The sequence below is a fragment of the Saccopteryx leptura genome, chromosome 2 (assembly GCF_036850995.1).
Source record: "Saccopteryx leptura isolate mSacLep1 chromosome 2, mSacLep1_pri_phased_curated, whole genome shotgun sequence".
In the NCBI taxonomy this organism is placed as follows: Eukaryota; Metazoa; Chordata; class Mammalia; order Chiroptera; family Emballonuridae; genus Saccopteryx; species Saccopteryx leptura.
In genome coordinates, this window is record NC_089504.1 from 178865901 (window position 1) to 178886013 (window position 20113).

A 20113-nucleotide genomic window follows, 5' to 3' on the forward strand; every position below is an offset into this window, starting at 1 on the left:
GTCTCAAACTTGGGTTGTCCGTGTCACAGTCCGATGCTCCATCCACTGTGCCACCACCTGCTCAGGCAAGGGTCATAAACTTTTTTTGTCTTTGTCATTAACTGCTTTTTCTTTGCCTGTGTTGTCCCAACCTAATTCTTTTCCTCATCTTCCTGTGTCCAGTTCAAGAGTCCTACAACCATCCAGGACCAACCAACTCCTCTTGCCCCTGGACCTTCTGAGGGGCCCCAGAAGGTACTTGGATGAAAGTCACTGAGCTAGGCCATGTCTGATTTCCTGACTTGCTGGCCTCGCAGCCCTGCTGACCACATCCTCTGTCAGTTTACTAATATACTTCCTCACCAGTCACATCACTCAGGGGTTCTCAGCCCCCAAAACCTGTCAATGACCTGCCATTCAGGACCTCTACTTTACCTTTTTTTCTCACCCCAGGATTCCTGTCCTTACCTTCCTCTGACATTGCTCTTAGAGCCATGTTGCTCTACCTAGAAGTTGCCAGCTCTGTTTCTTCCTGATATCCAACACCCTTTTTCCCACAGGTGACAGTACTGACAACAATGCTGCCGGGCCAGTGGTGGCCAAGTCCTTGGGGAAACCTAGGGCTGGGGTCCCGAAACACTTCTCAGGGATCCCAGCTCTGTGCCCTCTATGCCTACACTTACACTGCGGCAGATGGCCAGCAGGTATCTCTGGCTGAAGGGGACAGGTTCCTACTGCTTCGAAAGACCAACTCAGACTGGTGGTTGGCAAGGCGCCTGGGAGCACCATCCACCTCTCGACCCATCTTTGTACCAGCTGCCTACATGATAGAGGAATCTATTCTTCCGCAGAGCCCAACCACCATCACCACCAGGCAATCCCTCTGGACTTGTGGTGAGTAACTCCTCACCATCACTTTCTTACCTCCCTGGCTATTATTGAAAGATCCTCCTTCCCCAAGCTTCTGCTGATCCCTTTCTTTTATTTTCCTGTGATCAGCCAGCCTACTCCTCATGCCCACCATGATGTCCCGATCTCCTCTCTTCCTAGTCTCAAGTCTTCAAGGTCTTATTTTATTTTTCAACAAGAGCGTCCCCCTCCTCTTATTTTCCCTGTGAGCCCCCAGGATGGAGCACCCAATCAAGATCACGCCTTTGATCACCTGCCCTCTGCCCTCCCCACTTCTGTTTCCAGGGCCAAAGTTGTTTCCTGGATCACGGGAGGAGATGCACTTATCTCAGGCAACCCCAGGCAGAGCCCAGACTATACCACAGCAGCCTCCTTCTCTTCCCCCCAAAATATGTAGAAGTGTCAGTGTTACCAATCTGAGGTCCACCTTCCTGAAGCCCTTCCAGGATGGACAAAGTGGAAGATCCCTCTCCCAGAAGGACTTGTTGACGGAGGCCAGTGCCAATGTGGTGAGTCACGGCTCTCCTTCTGAGCCTCTGCCATCAACAGATATTTACTGCTGGGCCCTGTTCTAGGCACAATGACAAACAGGACAGACAGGCTGTCTACCTTCAAGGGATTCCCATAGAGTGACAACACATAGAGGCATATTAAGGTCAGTTGAGGCTCTGGGCTAGAAGAAAATATTGGGCCCCTTAAAAAAAAGAGAGAGACAGGGAAAATAAAAATACATGTTAATCATATTTTTAAATAGATAAAAATTATTATGTACTATTGATGTTAAACTTGCACACATAAAACCAAACTTGGTGTTAGAAAAAAGTGTAAAGTGGGGTTTTGTGGGCCCTTCAGAAGTCGAGGCCCAGGGTATGCGCCCAGTGTGCTTGCTGTTAAATCTGCCTCTGATAACACACATAAATATGTATAGGTACCAAGTACCACCAAGAAGGTAAATATGGTGGAGAGTGACTGAGATAGTCTAGGAAGGCATCTCTGAGGGGATGACATTTTATGGAATCTGAATAAGAAAAATCAGACAGCCATGAAGCAGACTAGGAGATGAGAGAGAATTCTAGCTGAGGGACAGCACATACTAAAAAGATCCTGAGGGGGCCCTAGCTGGTTGGCTCAGTGGTAGAGCTTTGGCCAGCATGTGAATGTCCTTGTTCAATTCCTGGTCAGGGAACACAAGAGAAGTGACCACCTTCCCCTTCTTTTTTTTTTTTTTAAATTTTATTTATTCATTTTAGAGAGGAGAGAGAAAGTGGGAGAGAGAGACAGAGAGGGAGAGAGAGAGGAGAGAGAGACAGAGAGAGAAGGTGGGGAGGAGCTGGAAGCATCAACTCCCATATGTGCCTTGACCAGGCAAGCCCAGGGTTTCAAACCAGCGACCTTAGCATTTCCAGGTCGACGCTTTATCCACTGCACCACCACAGGTCAGGCCCACCTTCCCCTTCTTCCCTCTCTCCCTCCCTCCTCCAACAGCCATGGTTTAATTGGCTTTAGCAAGTTGGCCCCCACACCAGCCTTAGGTGCTAAAAAGAGCTCGGTTGCTGAGTAACTGAGCAACTGCCCCTAATGGGCAGAGCATTGCCCCATAGGGGGCTTTCCAGATGGATCCCAGGGCACATGCAGGAATCTGTCTCTCTGCCTCCCCTACTCTCACTTAATTAAAAAAAAAAAAAGATTCTGAGGGTACATGGAACCTGGCAGATGATAAAGAACTTAAAGAAAGCCAACTTCAAAAATGGTCCCTCCTTTCTCATACCCTCTCCTCACTGTGTCCTTTTACTCTGGAGGATGTGAGGGTGGGGAGCTTCCCACAACCCCCCCCCCACACACACACAAGAAGGCTGTTCCCCTTTCCTGCAGCTCTGGGGTGAGGGTGGGGTGGGGGAGGGGGGAAGTTGGCAACAGGAAGTGAAGAGAAGAGCAAAAAAGACTGTGAGGGAGTCAAAAACAAACGGGAAAAAAAAAACACAGCTGGGGACCAGGTTTCTCCCTCAGTACTTGGGTAACCCCAACCAGGATCTGGTGGTGAGAAAGTGGTGGGGGAGAGGAGATGGTTAGGTGGAGAGAAGATTGGGGAGGAGCACAGGCAGAATAACTACCTCTTTCTTCCCCCTATCCTGGCAGGCAGGACCCCAGACCCTCATGTCAGAGCCCCCTGTGTACTGTAATTTGGTGGACCTTCGCCGCTGTCCCCGGTCCCCACCGCCAAGCCCTGCATGCCCCCCGCTGCAGAGGCTGGACGCCTGGGAGCAGCACCAGGACCCTAACTCTGGACGCTGCTTCTACATAAATTCGCTTACTGGCTGCAAGTCCTGGAAGCCCCCACGCCGCACCCAAACTGGAAAGACGGTGAGATCTTCCCTCCTGCTTATCTCTTTGTCCCCTAAATCTCCTCCTGTCCCCTACTGTATCCCAAAGTGGTGTGCTTTCTTTCTGGGACTCTCAGAAGATCAGAAGAATAAAAAAATTGTGAGAAGGGTGTTGAGAGTGGTTTCAGATGGCATTTGCATGTTACTTTACCTTCACTCCCCCCAGAACTCTGGCTCCATCGAGGGAATGCAGACCCTGAATAGGAACAACAGTGTCCTGCAACCTCAGGTAAAGGGCTCAGAATCTGACACAGGGTCCCTAGAACTGCTCAATGTTCAAGTGAGATCCTTTCCTCCTCCGGATTACATGCAGGAAAAGCCATCTTTTTACGACTTTCTATTTTGTGCAAGACATTCTTCTTTAGTTACAGTCACCCTCATCTGCACCACTTATCCCCCGTAGCTAGGGATTTCCAAGTTAGAGTTTTTTCCACCTGTTTCTTCAACCCTTTCCCCCAGGGTTCACCCAGCTTCTCCCAACACACCTCCCAGCTCAACCCCTCAGACCAACCTTCAGCCTGGCAGACCCTTGGGGCTCTGCCGCAAGTCCTGGATGACCCCCACGTAAGTCTACTGTTTTCGTGTGAATGCTGACTCCCTGCCCCTAGCCCCAATTCCTGCTCCTCCAGAAACATCTTCCTCTTTCTCAGCGTTCTCTGGGTATTCTCCTTTACCCAGCCTCCCCCACAACTTTAAAGGACTTCACTCCTGGGAGAACCTCCCCCTGGGGAAAGCCGGGGTGCAGGGGAGCGGAATCTGTGGGGGACACTGAGTGACTTATTGGTACTGCTCTCTCTGCTTCCCAGGAGGTGGAAAAGTCAGGCCAGCTCAATGTGACTAAGATCGCTCAGGGGGGACGCAAGCTCAGGTGAGAATACCGCAGGGGACTGGGCTATCAGACTCCATCTTCTGAGTAGGGTACTGTTGGAAAAGGGCACCCCCCATGGTTCTAAATGACCTTTGCTCTACTACTGCCCCCTCCACCCCAACAGGAAGAACTGGGGCCCAGCTTGGGTGGTGCTAGCGGGTAACAGCCTAGTGTTCTACCGAGAGCCACCTTTGGCCACACCCTCCTCAGCCTGGGTGAGTGTAAGCGTGGGAAGGGTGGGTGCAGGAGGGGCTCGACACAATTCTGCTCACCTCAGGCCAACTGTGGGAGCGGAGGTGGCGAAGGGGATGTAGAGAAAGGGAAGGAATTAGAAAGGAGCACAGCCTCTCATGTTCTTGTGGTCCACCCGGTGAGAGGGAGACAGTGAGGGAAACAGCACCATGGCCTCAGTTTCTCCCCTGATTGCCAGGGACCAGCGGGCAGTCGACCCGAAAGCAGCGTGGACCTACGCGGGGCGGCCCTGGCTCACGGCCGCCACCTGTCCAGCCGCCGCAACGTCCTGCATGTGAGGGCCCTCTCAAGCATCCCCGAAGTCCCATCCGACACTAGGTTGCGCCCTTAATTTCCCGCTTGCGTCTCCCTCCCGCTCGACCTTCTTGCTTTTTATGCTCCTCCCCGCTGACCCAAGCCTTTTCCCTGCCGGCCCCCTAGCTTCGTACGGTCCCTGGCCACGAGTTCCTGCTGCAGTCAGACCTCGAGACCGAGCTGCGAGCCTGGCACCGCGCGCTGCGGGCGGTCATCGAGCGCCTGGTAAAATGGGTGGGAGGGCGCAGGACCGAGCCCGGGGCCGGCTCGGGCTGGGCGGGGCCACGGGAGTGGGAGGTAACTAGGGTCTGGGATGGTGCAGGGGCAGTGTGCTCTCGGTAGAGGGCTCTGGGTTGCGGCCGGGCCCTGGGACCCCAGCAGTGGGGTAGGGTCTCCTTGCTTGCAGCTGAGGGTGCAGCTTTCTCTCCTCTCTTCCAATCTCCGACTCGGCCCACCTCACCCGTCCGGGTCTAGGATCGGGAGAACCCCCTGGAGCTGCGTCTGTCAGGCTCGGGGCCAGCAGAGCTGGGGGAGCTGAGTGCTGGGGAGGATGAAGAAGAATCGGAGCCGCTGTCCAAGCCACTGCTACGTCTCGGCGGCCGCAGTTCTTCCAGTTAAAGGCGGGCCTGGGGGCGGGACTTGGGTGGCGAGTCTCCAGGTTCCTCCTGCCCGCGGCTGCTCTCACACTCTGATTCCACCTGTTTCCTACAGGTCGCTGCCCAGAAGGCAATGAGCAGAACCGGGTGCGGAACAAACTAAAGCGGCTTATCGCTAAGAGACCGCCATTGCAAAGCCTGCAGGAGCGGGGTCTGCTCCGAGGTGAGGTGGGCTGGGCCAGCTGGCACCTTTCTCCTTCGTGCCTCCTGTAGTGATTTTACTTCCTGATCTGGCCATTAGCCCATTTCAGAGGTGAGTAAACTTAAGTGAGGCTCAGAGCAGAATTTCCCAGAATGAAATCAGCTGTCTTCTGAGACCATTGCTTTTCTCACTACTGCTGATGGTGGGAGGTGGATGTATCTCCTTGTCCAGGACTAGAACAGGCAGTCAGGAGGGCCTGCCCAACTTTGGGGTGAAGGCCTGTGTTGAGAAGAGCTTCCATGAGTGACACTGGAACTGGCTTTCCAACTTCACTCTGCATCTTCCCAGACCAGGTGTTTGGCTGCCAGTTGGAATCACTGTGCCAGCGGGAAGGAGACACTGTGCCCAGCTTTGTGCGGCTCTGCATTGCTGCTGTGGACAAGAGAGGTCATTTCCCCAGAGACCCTGGAAGCCACCTTTCCGACAGGCCTCCTCCCTCACTCTAGTCTTCCTTTTAATTTTTTCTCTATGCTCTTGAATCTCTCACCAGATCTCAACACACATACATTCGAGCAAGAATCCTTATCCTCTTTTTGTCTCATCTCCCTCTAGGCCTAGATGTGGATGGCATTTACCGGGTGAGTGGGAACTTGGCAGTGGTCCAGAAACTTCGCTTCCTGGTGGACAGAGGTGAGAAAGCCTGTGGGCAAGTGGTGGTACTAAGAACTTTGTGTCTCAGAACTACAGATGGTTCTGAGTGAGAAAACTGGCAGAACAGGGAGGTCTTCTGGCTGGAACTGCATGTCTTAGATCTTAATCTCTTCTTATACATGTTACAGAGCGGGCGGTCACCTCCGATGGGAGGTACATGTTCCCAGAACAACCAGGACAAGGTACTTACATGGCAGGTCCCTTAGACCCTTAAAAGTTCCCCACATCCTCCCTGCTCCGTATGGATTCCCCCATCTCCTGCTCCTGGAAGGATTGTACCCATCCCTACCTCTGCTCTCTTCCCGCACAGTAGACCCCCTAGGCATTCCTATGTTCTGTCTTAGCTGGATCTTCTCTCAAAATCCTAATCTCTCAGTTTTTGGGTCCCTCTGGCCCTTCACAAGCCCGGAACTCTTCTATACCTCCTTCTTCTTCCAGAAGGCCGGTTAGATTTGGACAGTACTGAGTGGGATGACATTCATGTGGTCACTGGAGCCCTGAAGCTTTTCCTCAGGGAGCTACCCCAGCCTCTGGTACCCCCACTGCTGCTCCCCTACTTTCGTGCTGTTCTTGGTAAGAAATAGGAGCTTTGGGCAATATCCTTGATATTGGGGGGAGCCATGAGTGGTAAAGAGTAAAGTAGAGATTCCTTTATACTCTTCCATCCTAAATTCCATCCTGAATTTTATTTCTTAATTTTACAGGGGGGGGGGGGAATATCAACTCACATTTCTTCACTTTAGTTGTTCATTGTTTGCTTGTCATATGTGCCTTGACCCAGCAAGCCCAGGGCTTCGAACTGGTGACCTCAGCAATTCCAATTCAATGCCTTATCCACTGGTGCCACCACAGGCCAGGCAAAAAGTTAACTTTCAACACATGTGCCAATTCCAGTTGTTTTTATGTGAATGTTTAGAGGGCTGAGTTGAAAAGAATTCTAAAGCTGCAGTTGGACTCAGTGCAAAAGAAAGCTGTGATGAATAAATGATGTCTGCCATGGACGTGGGAAAGAGCGATAAATTACCCATCCTGCCTTAGCTGCTCACCCATCCCCTTCCCATTACTCTTTCTCTTTAGCACTCTCCGAATCAGAGCAGCGCCTTTCTCAAATACAAGAATTAATAGTCTCAATGCCAAAGCCCAACCATGACACTCTGCGGTACCTCCTGGAGCATTTATGCAGGTTGGGAAAACTGAACATCTTTATTTATTCAGGGAGAGGGTGGGGCAGGACATGCAGCAGGGATTCTGTTTGAATGGGTGAAGGTAGGGAAACGTCTAAGTTTAAAGCAGATTGAGGAAACAGGCAACCTCTGTACAGGGGTCATGTTATTAGGGTCAAAACCTCATATCAAATGAGGAAATGGGACCAAGACAAGCACAGTGATGCTGCAAAGAAATAAGGGAAATCTAACCTGTCCCTTCCCTCTGTCTTTTTGTTTCCCATTGGAACAGTAGTGATGGCTTATTTCAGTGATGGGATTCAAATAATTTAAAAACTGGTTCTCTGCCCTACTGACCATTTCGAGTATAAAAAGGATGATATACCAAAAGGTAGTTTATTATTTCATGCATTTAATACTTAGGTAAGAATAATAAAAGAGGTACACAAAACTAGATTATGTTATAAGAAAGAGTTTTAAAATATTAATGAAAAAATATTAAATAATACCTGACAAAAAACAGTAAAACTTATTTAAGACAGTGGTCCCCAACCTTTTTTGGGCCACGGACTGGTTTAATGTCAGAAAATATTTTCACCTTTAGGGTGGGACCGAGACAAGTGTCAAGAGTGAGTCTTAGACAGATGTAACAGAGGAAATCTGGTCATTTTTTAAAAATAAAACATTGTTCAGACTTAAATATAAATAAAACAGAAATAATGTAAGTTATTTATTCTTTCTCTGCAGACTGGTACCAAATGGCCCATGGACCAGTACCGGTCTGCAGCCTGGGGGTTGGGGACCACTGATTTAAGATATTTCAATATTGCTTCTTGATTGGAGTTCTCACTTGCAATATTTTTCACTTATGAATGAAATGAATGTAACTATGGGCGCTTAGAATACGCTGTTGCGCAGATGAATGTTAAAAAAGAATAAGGAATGCAAACTTGTGATTTCCACATTGGGCGGCTGCCCAGGCAACACCCACCTTAGAGAGAGCCCTTATCACAAGTGCCATTTTAACAACTGGTTCGCCAAACTCAACAAAAAATTAGGTATTGGTTCTGCTGAACTGGTGCAAACCAGCTGAATCCCACCACTGGCTTATTTGGCTGAGTTCAGCCTGGGCAGTGACTTCTGAGAGAAGATAACCATTTGAATTAAAACCTCCCTAATTGTGAGCGAAGAGCATTGTAGGGACAGTCTCTGAAGCTGAGAAAATGTGGTTGTATCCTAGCTTGTGTCTTCAAGTTATATCCTGAAGGTTTCTCCACTGGTCCTTTCTTCATCCCCCCTTGAAGCTCTCTCTTCTTAGTTTCTTTGGCCAACACATAGAGGGATCCCAGAGTGAACTTTTCCTTGCTCAAATCTTTGAAGGGTTAGATTTATTTTTTTCTTCTTATTTTTATTCAGTGAGAAGAAGGGAGGCAGAGACAGGCTCCCACATATGCCCAACCTGTATCCACCTGGCAAGCCCACTAGGGGGTGATGCTCTGCCCATTTGGGGCTGTTGCTCTGTTGCTCAGCAACTGAACTATTCTTAGTACCTGAGGTGGAGGCCATGGAGCCATCCTCAGCACCTGGGGCTGACTCACTCCAATTGAGCTATAGCTGCAGGTGGAAAAGTGAGAGAGAGAGAGAGAGAGAGAGAGAGAGAGAGAAGCAAGAGCGGGAAGGGTAGAGAAGCAGATGGGCACTTCTCCTATATGCTCTGACTGGGAATCAAACTGGGACTTCCACATACTGAGCCAACCATCCAGGGTGGGTAGATTTATTTAAAGTGGCAAAGCTGCTGTCTTATAGCTCCTTCTCTTGACCTTTGCCCACAGGGTGATAGCACACTCAGATAAGAACCGCATGACCCCCCACAATCTGGGAATTGTGTTTGGACCAACCCTGTTTCGGCCTGAGCAGGAAACGTCTGATCCAGCAGCCCATGCTCTCTACCCTGGGCAGCTAGTTCAGCTGATGCTCACTGACTTCACAAGCCTCTTCCCCTGACTGGGGCAAGGAAGAAGAGAAAATGTGTTTCCAATGGTACCCTTTGATAGTGTGGTATGTTCTGAGGATATGCCTTTAAAGCCTGTGTCTCCCAGATGACTGTCTTCATCATTGTGAGTCTGACCTGAGGAGTTGGGATGTGGTGAGGAAGTTTCTCTAACAGGGAGAGTGGGGGGTTAATCCTTGCTTCTCTTCGTTTCCTGTCATCACCCCTTCCCACGATAATAACATATAAAGCAGAGCTCTTTCTGATGCAGTTCCTTTATTAGGAAAGTGTCATTATCAAATTCCTCCCCAAAATATATACAGATTGTATCCAGCCCCCAGCCCCTACCTCCTATCCTCAGGGCATCCCATGGGGCTATGGCTCCTTCTGACTTCTCTGGGGGAATGGATACTCTTAAGAAAGGTGGATCTGTGATGGGTAGGATTCCACATTTTAGGCACTAGAGTTGAGAAATTGTGTCTCACCAGGCAGGGATCCCAGTAAGACACTCATGTTGCCCACAGCCATGTTGGGGGCTCCAGAGGGAGGTGAGGTGTGTTCAGAGCTGTCCCCTTGATTATGGGATAGGGGAGGACTCAGCCCCTGAGCCTCATCCAGAATAGCCACAAAGTCCAGCTGAGTGTTGTCAAGATCCAGAGAATCCAGGGGGTTACATACTTGTCCTTCAGGGGGAGGGTACAAGGCAGGACCCCCTCCCAACCTGCCCACCTCAGGGTGGCCACAGCTGGGGTTGGTGCCCCCTGCTTTTAGGGGCCCAAAGCAAGTGGGCAGTGGGGGCAGAAGTCTGGGTGGTGGTGCTGCTGCCCTATGGGAAGGCTTGTTTCCCCCCACTGCAAAATTTTCATGGCATGGTGAAGGGGTAGGATAGGAACCTGACTTGGGATTGGGCAAGTTAGGTGCAAAGCCAGGTCCATATGTGGCCACTGGGGCCTTGGCAGGGCTTGGACTAACCTGGGAACCCCCGAGAAACTTGGGACTCTGGTAGAGAGGTTCCTGGACTAGGAGATCTCCCCTGCCTCCACCCTCCCACAGCAGCTCCTGTTGAGACTGAACATAATTACACACAAGCTGAGCCTTGAACTGTCCTGTGGAGTGAGTGGAGTGATCAAAATTGGGGCCAGGCCTGGATTCTGAAGGAAGATAATCAGGGGGTGGTTGGGTATAGGGGCTTGACTGGGGATATTGTGGAGGAGGAGGCTGGGGGTAGTGGGAGAACAGAGTCTGTGGGCATGGAGGCCCCTCATTGGCGTGGGCATTGAGGCAGGGTGCCAATCCTGTGGAATCAGAACCCATTGGACACCCCTGTTCTGGCTTTACCTGCACATGTCCATAATGTTCAAGGTGAGGACACTGGCTGTAGGCTCCAGGTGGAGCCTTGGGGCCTGGGTACAGCCCAGAGTTGGCAGGGAACTCACTCCATGTTTCTGGGGTGGGGTCAGGATAGGAGATCTGCTGGGGACAGGGGCTGTGGCCATAGTTGGTGGGTGGACCAGGTCCAAGAGGCAGGGAGCCTGGACCCCTAGCTCCATAAGGCTCAGCTGCTGTCCCCTCAGGTCCCCCATAACCTAGTGTATCAGCAGGTGGAAAGTCCACATAGGGATTCAGACCACTGCCCATCATGGAAGTCCCAACCTCTGGCTCCCCCCTTAGCCCTCTGGTATCCACAGCAACATTCTCAGTGATGCTGGGGGGCTGTGGTGAATAGACAGAGGTTTGGAGTTGGGGATCGAAGTTTCGTCCTCCCCCTGCCATGGTGGGGGGTGTGTGAACACAACCCAAGCTCTTGAACCGCTGGACTCTGGCTGGGGCTGGGTGGTCAGCAACTCGGGCTGGGTCACTGGCCCTCCGAGTGACCCCTGCATTGGGGTTGTATCCTGGATACTCAGTTCGGCTTCTCCAAGGAGGTCCAGGAAGACCTCTCATTTGATCTAGGCTGGATGCCGCAGCAGGTGGGGTGCTATCACCTCCCCTGGCTGAAGCATATCTTGCCCGGAGCAGGTAGTGCTGGGTGGGTGTGAGGCCAGGCAGAGAGGATGCTTCATTTTCTGGTGGAGAAACAGGAGGAAAAGGGGAGGCCAGGGAGGAGCGGCGGCTGACAGTATAGGCTGAGCTGATGCTGCTGGAGCTGCTGCTGCGGCGGTCAAGAGAAACTGGGGGGGCCAGACGGCGGGACACAGGGGTGCCTGTAGGTGATAAGGAGAAAAGGCAGGTGGTCAGAAAGCCCCCTGAATCTCACACTGCCACCACTAGGGTACAACCTTGTCCTGGAATTCCAGGGAAAGGCTCTCTAACTCTAACCACTTAGTTCTTCTCTTTCTCCCATGCTCTTTCTACTTCTGCGTCACCAGGGATTCAGAGCTGCTGTGAACAGTTGTACAGGTTGTACACTGCACAATCTTAGGGACAGGATTCACCTCACAGGCTTTGTGTATCACAACAATTTTCTGATGGATGGAAGAAAAGTGTCTTAAAGAAGGGGGACCTTTTCCTAGTGTACAAAGGTATTATATTGCAGCTCTGAAGGGTGAAGTCCTCTTTCCAAACTCAAAGAAGGTCCAGATCTCAGCCCAGCAACCATCCACCACACCCAGGTCTCACCGGTGTGGGTCAAGCTGGGCAGTTTGAGGCCCCGGGGCCCTATTGGCCGGAGCTGATGTAGCTGGTCCAGCCTGAGGTTCTCAAGGCGGCGAAGAGTAGACAGACCAGTGCCAGCAATGCAAGGCCCCTCGTCCAAGCTGGACAGGTCCTCAGTGCTGCCCCCTGTGTTTCCAGTCATTTCCACACCACTGTCTGTATTGGCTGCGCTGCCCGCTGGGGAGTGGTCACTGCTGCAGGATGACTGGGCCCCAGGGCTTGGCTGTGGCTTCTGTGGGGAAGATGAAGGAGGGAGGTGGCACCCTTCCCATTTCCCCACAGCTCCCTGAACTTGGCAAGTGTCCCAGTTAGTGCTGGGGTTGAGGAGAGGCTTACAGGTGTAGAGAGGGTCGAGCAGGTAAGGGACAGGGCAAACTAGAGGAGAAGCATTAATAAGAAACACCTAGTCTGGAGCACAGACCACCTGGGCTCAAATTTTTTCTCTTAGTTCTATGACATTGGGTAAATTATGCCTAAATTTCCACATCTGAAAATGGGGAAGGTAAGTTCTTGTGAAGTTGTGTGAGGAGTACATGAAATTGTACACGTAAAGGACTTGGAACAATACAACAAGGCCTATATAAGAATTTCTGAACCAATTAAATAGTTAGACTAAATTCCTTAGATTTGGGGTAGCCCAAGGAGCAACACTGGCACAATGGAGGACTGGCCACAGAAGGATGATAGGAGGGGATGGGCGGGTTAAGATGTCACCAATGCAGTTAGGGGTATGGGGAGGCAGAGGGTTGTCTGGGCTGTCTCACCCTGGCACCCTCAGGCACAGTCAGTTTACTCTCCTCCCTGATGGGGCCTCCATCCCGCTCCCTCTTGGGCTCCACTGTGGAAAGGGATGGTGCCCGCGGCAGGGGGCCATCCCCTCGATGTCTCTTGGTCACGTGGGCGTCAGGACCATGAACTGTCTTGACATGTTTCCGGAGTGAGCTGGGATCCGTGTAGCGTTTGGTGCAGCCAGGGAGCTTACACACATATGGCTTCTGTTTATGGGAAAATGAAGACAGCAGCCAAAGTTGTGAAAGTGGATGAATGCACAAGGAATGCAAAAAATTGGTGGCATCAAGCAAGGACAAGGGGTAAAGTGGGAACACACAGCATCCAAGAAAGTAAAGTAAGAAGAGTGGGGCCCTGGGAGTAAACAGTGAGAGGCTTGGGAAAGATTAGGGAAACTGACAGCCCATGCCTGAGAAAGATGAGGGGGTGAACCCAGGGCTGTGAGGCCTCATAAACTCAGGGGTTGAAGGGGTCAGGGGTCTCCTTCAGTTAGAATGGGTCTTTTTGGGGTTAGCCCTTTTGCTGGTTAAAGGTAGGGCTAGGGTGGTAAGCAGAAACTCTTAGTTTCACAAAGGTCTCCGGGTGAATTATATAGGTGGGGAGAACTCACCTCTGTGGAGTGGGTGCTGGGCTAAGGGATTTCTTATGGGGGAAACTCTCCGGTAGGTGGCTTCTCAAGTGGGGAGGGTCTCTTAGGTGGGACATTCACCTCATTGGAGTGGGTCCGATTCTGGTGCTTGGCTCGGTCACTGGCATTGCTGAAGGCTTTACTGCAGCCCTCGTGCTCACACATGTATGGCTTCTCACCCGTATGTGATCGCAAGTGCGTCTTCAGATTTTCGAGGCGTGAGTATGACTTCCGGCATCCCTCAAACTGGGGGATGTAGGGGCCAAAGGATAGCTCTCAGTCAGGACATGGAATTAGAGGAACTCTAAAGCTCAAAAGGGACATGTATCAGAGAATATAACTCAAGATAGGAGAGCACTGGGGCTTCAGGAGAATTTCCATAATTAGGAGATGAGTGCAGAGGAAAGCTGGGGAAAGTGAAGAAGCTGGAGGCAGTCTGCCTGCAGGGACAGGGAGCTGAGGCCAGAGCATCTCCTGGTCAAGCAGGGCAGGTCCCCCTGCATGCGGCCCTTAGCCTGTTTTAGGACGGGGGAGTTTGGCCGTATCTTCTGTCCTTGATGCTCGGCTCTAGGCAGAGTAGTAGACAGGGTGCCTAGGCACAACAGTACTTTCAGAAGTCCCACAAAAATGTTTTAATTTCTTTTAAAAGCAAGGGAAAACTTAGCTTTTAGGTCCAAGAAAGTGTTCTAATATATAATATCAGTATGTTTACCTTCATACAGCACAACATAAAATACACATTTTTAATATTTGTTCATGAAGGAAAGGGCCTACAAAGGCCTAAGTGCCCAGGGTCCATAAAAGCCATAGTGAGGCCCTGCTTTGGTGGGCAGCCCCCATCTAGGGAAGACCCTGGGCTTGGGACGAGGGTGCCTCACCGTGCACTTGTGCGGCTTCTCGCCCGTATGTCTGCGCATGTGGACCACCAGCATGTACTGGGCTTTGAAGGGCCTCAGCTCCCTGGAGCAGCCCCCCCAATGGCACACGAACTCCTTCCGCTCTCCATGGATGTGCTCGCTGTTGATGTGCTGAGGGAGAAGATGCAGAGGCTCTCCAAAGTTCCCCTTTGTCTAGAGACCTAGAACTTCCCATGACCTTCCCACCCACACCATATTCCTCTATGGCTCCACTCCACGGGGGAGATGGTGCAGGAGGGGACATCATAACCATTTCAGTTCTTCCAGGTTTATGAAACAAATCTATAACTCCTGAGTTTATGCCTGCTCCAAAGAGCACTAACCTCTGACCTCAGTACCTTCTGATCTCCTGCCTTCAGCTTGATTCCAGTGGCCCACCCAGAATTTTCTACAGGCTCCAGCCAGCATTCTGTTACCCCCTGAGGCTCACGTGCACCAGCTGTTCCTGGGAGTCAAATTCCTGGCTGCAGCCATCCCAGCGGCAGTCAGTCTCATACACAGATTCAGGTTCAGGCTTCTCCTCTCTCTCCATGTCTTCCCGCCCATCCAGCATCCCCAGCAGGGGATCCTAAGGCAGTAGATGTAATCCCAGGGTCACTTGGATGACAGCTTTTATTTCTCTCAGGTTCCAGAAGTAAAGCCTCCCCCACCCTTACCTGTGTGCCTGTGGAGTTGGGGCTGGACACGTCACCTTCCAAGGGTTCCTCTGGGCACTTGCTAACCAGCATGTCCAGCTCAGACTTCAACTTCCCCAATGGAAGAAGTGAGGGTAATGAAGGTAGAAGTGGGCAGAAGAAAGAGCCCACCTGGGTCTTCCTGCTCTGAGTGCCCCCACCCAAGCATCTGGAAACCCTGAGTTTGGGAGAGACTTCCTCCTCAGACTGCACCAATGAAAGGGTGGGCTAAAGGTGGTATCTCATTTGGAAGAGTTTGATTCAACTCCAAGGTGAACCCCAACACCTACATCCCTTTAATTTTCTGGTACTGACACTTTTACATCCCCTGTCCTTCCTTCATGTTCCCCTGTAAAGTCCTCTCCCTACCCCCTTGAGCTGAGGGAAATCAAGTGGTGACATGAGAGCTCTCACCTGGCAAGTTGGGAGAGGTCCCCGGGACTGAGGATGTGGCATCATCCCCCCGTGAGTGGAGTCATGGGGACCGCAGGGTTGGACCCCAAAGGATGGCGAGGTCCCTTTTTGGTGATTCATCTGGGGTGGGAATCCCAGAGATGGGCTGAGGAGGAGGAGGAGGGGAAGCAGTTACTTAGGACTATCACCTCAAAAATTCTCAGGAGTTCTGGGACTATGTGGAGGGTGCCTGGAAAACAGTCTGGTTAGTGGCTGAGGCAGTCCCAAGGCGATATTGAGGAGGGCTTCAACACCTTTGAAATGATAAGGATTCAAATAGGGTCAGGTGGTTTGGAGGGCTTGAGGCATTTAATAGGGTTTGGTAGGGTCTTTTGGGGCCTCTTAGCCTGAGGCTGTCTGCACCTCATCGTGCTGATAGAGAGGTGACCATAGGAGCCCCCCGGAGAGGCACAATGTGAGTTGATGAAGGCCACCAGGGAGCTGGGTGAGGTTCGGATTACTGTCTGCAGGTCCAGGCTGGCATCTGACAGAGGTGAAATGGAGAGTGCCCGCTTCTTGGTCAATTTGACTCCACTCCGGGGAGGAGGAAAGAGAGGGGCTGGGCAGGAAACAGGGGAGATAAATATGGTAAAGGGGCATGTTTCTCTATGCACCCAGTCCGTCCTCAAAAAAAATGACACTTGACTCTGCCTTGCCCTATTGGCCCTATCTGTGACCTGATCATGCTCTGATCCCTTGATCCCATCCAAGCATTTCCTTCACCAAATTAGATCCCCTGCCCTCCCACTTTCTCCCTCAGGGCAAGTCCCAGAGGAGCAGAAAGGGAAGATGTGTTGCCTGAGGCCTCACCCTCTGTGCAGCTGTTGGTGTCTCTGGTTGGCCCATAATTGTGGGAGCCAGACATGAGGTTGGCCTGATGGCAGAAGGGCAGACCAGACATTCCTAGAAGAGAGAAACAACTGGAATGGGGAACACACAAGGTTTCACCTTGAAACCCCAGGCAAGGCCTGATCCCATATTCCAAGCCCATATTACATGGGGCCTCAAATCTTACAGGTGGGAAACTGGCATGTGATAAGAGATAAGAGAGGGATACTTGGGGCAGGGTGAGAGATCTGCCAGTTCTCAAGGCCCAGTGATTGGTATATGCACTGACCTTCTGTCCCCATGCTCAGGGCCCCCTGACTGGGGAGAGGCCTGAGACAGCAGGGCTCGCCATAGCTACTGATTGGTGGTGGGGTCATCGAGTTGAACATGGTATCTCAGAGAGGAAAGTGTGGGAACACTGCAGGAGCGGAAAGGAGATCTACAAGTTATACAGGTGGGAGGGAAACAGGGAAGGTCAGATAACTCAGGCACAGAACCCTGGACAGAGCTTCCTCTGTGCCTCCAGCTCCTCCAAGACATCTGCCATGGGAAATCAGGTTATAATGAGCATCAACCTTGCCAGGTTGAAGATTAGGAGTCCCAAAGAGGCAGGGAAACTTGGAGATTTTTATGGGAACTGGATGGGAATTTTGACTGTGTGGTCTATGTGTGTACAGGAGAACGTTGTGGACTAATTGTGCCTATGCGCTCCAAGTGATTTTAATACTATGGACTCTATCAGTTCCTTCTCTGACCATGGGCCAGCTTTGAGGGGTGGGATCTCTGCAGTGTCCAGCAGAGGGAGCCCTCGCCACAGCCCAGACAGTGAGGCTGGTGGGGCCAGGAGGGAGCATGGACGATTTTGCCCTTTTCTCTTTATAAAGCAAAAAAACTGTGTAGAATGGGATAGGGTTTCTGAGGGGAACCTCCTGGGTCCGCTGCGCACAAAGGCTGGATACTGGTGTTATTCTGATGTGCTTTGAATCTGGGCGCCTAACTCTTTTGGTCCGTTTTGAGGGGACAGAACAGTGAGGGAAGGCTTTGGGAGAATAAAAAAACAAAGTCATCATCCATTAGGGGTAGCCGCCGCTGTCCACTAGTCTCCTCGAACTCCAGCTTTATTCCACCCCGGGTTTTCTGGCCTCCCGGGACTGAGGGTGGGGTGGGGCGGGGTAGGGTGGAGAACAACCCGGAGCGGGCCGGCCAGCGCGGTGGGTGATCCCGGGATGCTGGGATTTAGGGTGAGGGCGGGGTAAGATGGGGAGCGGAACCTGGACCCCATGACCCAGCCGGAGTCCTTCAGCCAAGACTGTATCCTCCTTTCCTAGCGGCGATCAGGATCCCGCACCCAAGACCTCTCAACTTGACCTTGGCATTGGGGGCGGGGGGGGGGGGGGGTGGTGGTGGTGGTACGGAACGACACAGCTGGCTGGCAGCTGGATGGGGGGGGGGGCATTTCTCCCGCCTCCTTCTATGACTCACCCAGAGGAAAGAGGCGGGGGCTCGCAAACGACCCCCTCAAACACTTAAGAGACTCCCCCAAACGTACCTATTCAGTCATCTTTCGGCCCTACTGCCCAGCCTTAGGGGAGCCGCGATGGAAATAGAACACGTCTCCTTGCCCACGCGTGCCAGGCCCACCCACGACTCCCCTTCACACTAGTGAAAGGAAATTTTTGCTAACTTTTCCAGCTTTAGTTCAATTTTTCTGGGGTGTGGATGAGAGCACAGGATGGGGCAAGGAGCTAGCTCTAGGGTCTCCCGCCTGGAGCCCTGAATCATCCGTGTCTCCCTATTTTCCAGTCTCTCTCGCACCCCCGTTCCCCAGCTCCCAGGAGTCGGCCCCGCCCCCCTTCTCCGGGTCCCGCCTTCTCCACCCCCTTGCCTCCTCGGCCCACCCAAGTCGCCGCCGCAGGCTCTGGCTGCAGACGGCTCGGCTTCCCCCGCCCGCCCTGGGAGCCTAGTAGAGCGAGCCGCAGTGAAGCGGAGGAGTGTTGAGAGGCGGGACACATTACATTCTTCCCTCCTCCCCTCAGTGTATCCAGAAAGCTGGCAGTGGCGTCCGGGGTGTGTGTGTGTGTGTAGGGGGGACTATTGGAGAGTGAGGGTCCTAGTGTCAGGGTGGAAAAGAAAGAATACAGAAACTTTAAGGAGAGAAAGTGACTGGATAAATAAAATAAGGTCAGGAGGGAAGGCGTCAGGACACCTTAGGTTCCTGGGTATCTCAGCTGGCTTCCCAAGGGTTAACCCCAACAGACCCCCGGGAACCCCTATAGTGACGTAAAGGGCGGGGTCTGTACCGCCTGGCGGGGGATGCCGGGGAGATAGAGTAAAACACCCTAACTCTAGCCCTTACAACTACCCGGGGAAGTCGCCCCGCCCTCTTCCTCTACCGGACCGTAAAGACCTATCCTATTAAGACCCCAGTTCTCCAGCCCCCTAAAACTTTCATTTCGCAGTCTCAATGGGATCCCCTTTCCCTAATCCTGCCCCCAAAGCTAGCTGCCCAGGGCAGATTGTTTCGGGGTCACAGGGCCTGAAAGAGGCTTCAGAGCGGGGAGCAAGGGCAGGCAGGGTGGTCTGAACTAGAGGAAGGGGGGCCTCGGCCCCCAGCTCCCGTTTGGGAGGAGGGCCAACAGGGATGCACCAGCAGGCAGTGGCCAGTGGTCTTGACCAGTCCCAGTAGGGGTCTCTCTGCCGCTGGCCCCGCTATCCTGGTGGTCCTGAGGTCAGAGAGTCAAAACAAGGGTTCCTGGGCTCTTCCTTAGCACCCTGCCCACAAACCTTGGGACTCAGGAGTCCACAGTCCTTGGGGAGTCATCCTAGAGCCTAAACTAAACACTGGCCCCTTCTGCTCCCTTCCTTGTCCAGAAGACACTCCTTTTCCCAAAACACATGCACCATCAAGCACATCTGTCACACGACAGGTTAGGGGTTCTAGCCCAGCCGACCCCCATTGGTTTTATCACCTCACACACACCCATTCCCACCCCACCAAGGGTTCTCTCCTTAGCTGTTCCCTCTTTTCAGAAACACTGACGTCTTCCTGCCGGCGCTCAGAGACACACCTGGAGTTCCCTTTCTACCACGCAGACCTCCAGCTAGACGTCCCTCCAACCTCTTCATCCCAACCTCATGAAAGTGAGATGTTTCTAATGTATGGGAGAGGCGGAGACAGACAAAGAGATCCACAGTTTCCTGAGACAGACACACAGACTGTCAGGAGAAAAAAAGATACAGAAAAAGAGAGACAAAAATGAAAAAATTCTCCAAACTTTCTAATATCTCACTCCAGGCTCTCCCACCCCAGTATTGCCTCTATGCCCCACTTCTCCCTCTAGGCAAAGTCCCTCCCAAGCAGAGCATCCCCTCAGGCCCCCTCCTCCACCTCTCCCAGGTGGTCCCCCGCCTGCCCCCCTTCTCACCTCAGTCTAGGCGCTGGGCTCGGGATGCGCGGTCCAGGGCTGCAGTATGGGCTGGGGGGTGTAAAGTGGGGAGGGGGGGGCAGACGGGGCCACGGCAGCGCAGCCTCAGGGCCACCCCCACCCCCCTAACCTGGCCCCCAGCCCTCCCGCCGGCCCAGCCCACTGGGCTGCGAGCCGGGACCACCCGCGAGAAGCGCAAACTTTTTTTTCCCCTAATGCAAAAACTTTTTCTCGCTCAAGCCGCTGGCGCGCCGCCGCTCTTCCCGCTCGCCCTTCGCCTCCCTCCTATTTTCTTCCCTCTTGCCGTTCTGTGGGATGAGGCAGGGTAGTTGGAAGCAAGAGAGGGGGTGCCGGGCTTTTTGCACCCCCAGGACCCCCAGGATCCTCCCCCTCCCTTGA

The 20113-nt window shown here is 52.4% G+C and overlaps 2 protein-coding genes across 8 annotated transcripts; one reads left to right on the forward strand and one right to left on the reverse strand.

Annotated features, from left to right (window-relative positions):
• Nucleotides 1-373: 373 nt before the first annotated feature.
• On the forward strand, nt 374-9453 carry ARHGAP9 (Rho GTPase activating protein 9). 7 transcript variants are annotated; one of them, XR_010749277.1, is made up of 18 exons: nt 380-873; nt 1174-1397; nt 3025-3249; nt 3436-3498; nt 3729-3833; nt 4076-4137; nt 4262-4352; nt 4568-4663; nt 4810-4908; nt 5158-5296; nt 5395-5502; nt 5830-5928; nt 6094-6171; nt 6321-6374; nt 6631-6765; nt 7270-7375; nt 7648-7746; nt 9188-9317. XR_010749277.1 is itself a non-coding variant. In XM_066369388.1 (17 exons), exons 1-17 carry the CDS (start codon nt 558-560, stop codon nt 9357-9359), a joined length of 2172 nt encoding a protein of 723 aa, XP_066225485.1. In that variant the 5' UTR covers nt 382-557; the 3' UTR covers nt 9360-9453. The 7 variants fall into 7 exon arrangements, 4 of the variants coding, with proteins under 4 accessions (XP_066225487.1, XP_066225486.1, XP_066225485.1 ...); XM_066369388.1 differs by lacking the exon at nt 7648-7746 and having other exon boundaries at nt 382-873; nt 9188-9453; XR_010749279.1 differs by lacking the exons at nt 7270-7375; nt 7648-7746 and having other exon boundaries at nt 375-873; nt 5835-5928; nt 9188-9323.
• A 152-nt stretch (nt 9454-9605) lies between these two features.
• GLI1 (GLI family zinc finger 1) lies at nt 9606-19751 on the reverse strand. The gene is made up of 13 exons (XM_066369387.1): nt 19715-19751; nt 19358-19505; nt 16579-16707; nt 16272-16364; nt 15825-16020; nt 15423-15567; nt 14991-15080; nt 14765-14902; nt 14296-14445; nt 13499-13663; nt 12765-12995; nt 11965-12232; nt 9606-11549 (listed from the first exon to the last, which is right to left on the reverse strand). Exons 3-13 carry the CDS (start codon nt 16676-16678, stop codon nt 9799-9801), a joined length of 3327 nt encoding a protein of 1108 aa, XP_066225484.1. The 5' UTR covers nt 16679-16707; nt 19358-19505; nt 19715-19751; the 3' UTR covers nt 9606-9798.
• Between the last annotated feature and the right edge of the window lie 362 nt (nt 19752-20113).

Bases quoted from the DNA above. Each gene is read 5' to 3' on its own strand.
- ARHGAP9 (XM_066369388.1), top strand. From the start codon at position 558: ATGCTGCCGGGCCAGTGGTGGCCAAGTCCTTGGGGAAACCTAGGGCTG. The intron at 1,398-3,024 runs GTGAGTCACGGC...CTATCCTGGCAG, and splicing joins CGGAGGCCAGTGCCAATGTG to GCAGGACCCCAGACCCTCAT. The intron at 6,172-6,320 runs GTGAGAAAGCCT...TACATGTTACAG, and splicing joins TCGCTTCCTGGTGGACAGAG to AGCGGGCGGTCACCTCCGAT.
- GLI1 (XM_066369387.1), bottom strand. From the start codon at position 16,678: ATGTTCAACTCGATGACCCCACCACCAATCAGTAGCTATGGCGAGCCC. The intron at 14,903-14,990 runs GTAAGGGTGGGG...CTACTGCCTTAG, and splicing joins CCAACTCCACAGGCACACAG to GATCCCCTGCTGGGGATGCT. The intron at 11,550-11,964 runs GTGAGACCTGGG...TATCACCTACAG, and splicing joins GCCCAGCTTGACCCACACCG to GCACCCCTGTGTCCCGCCGT.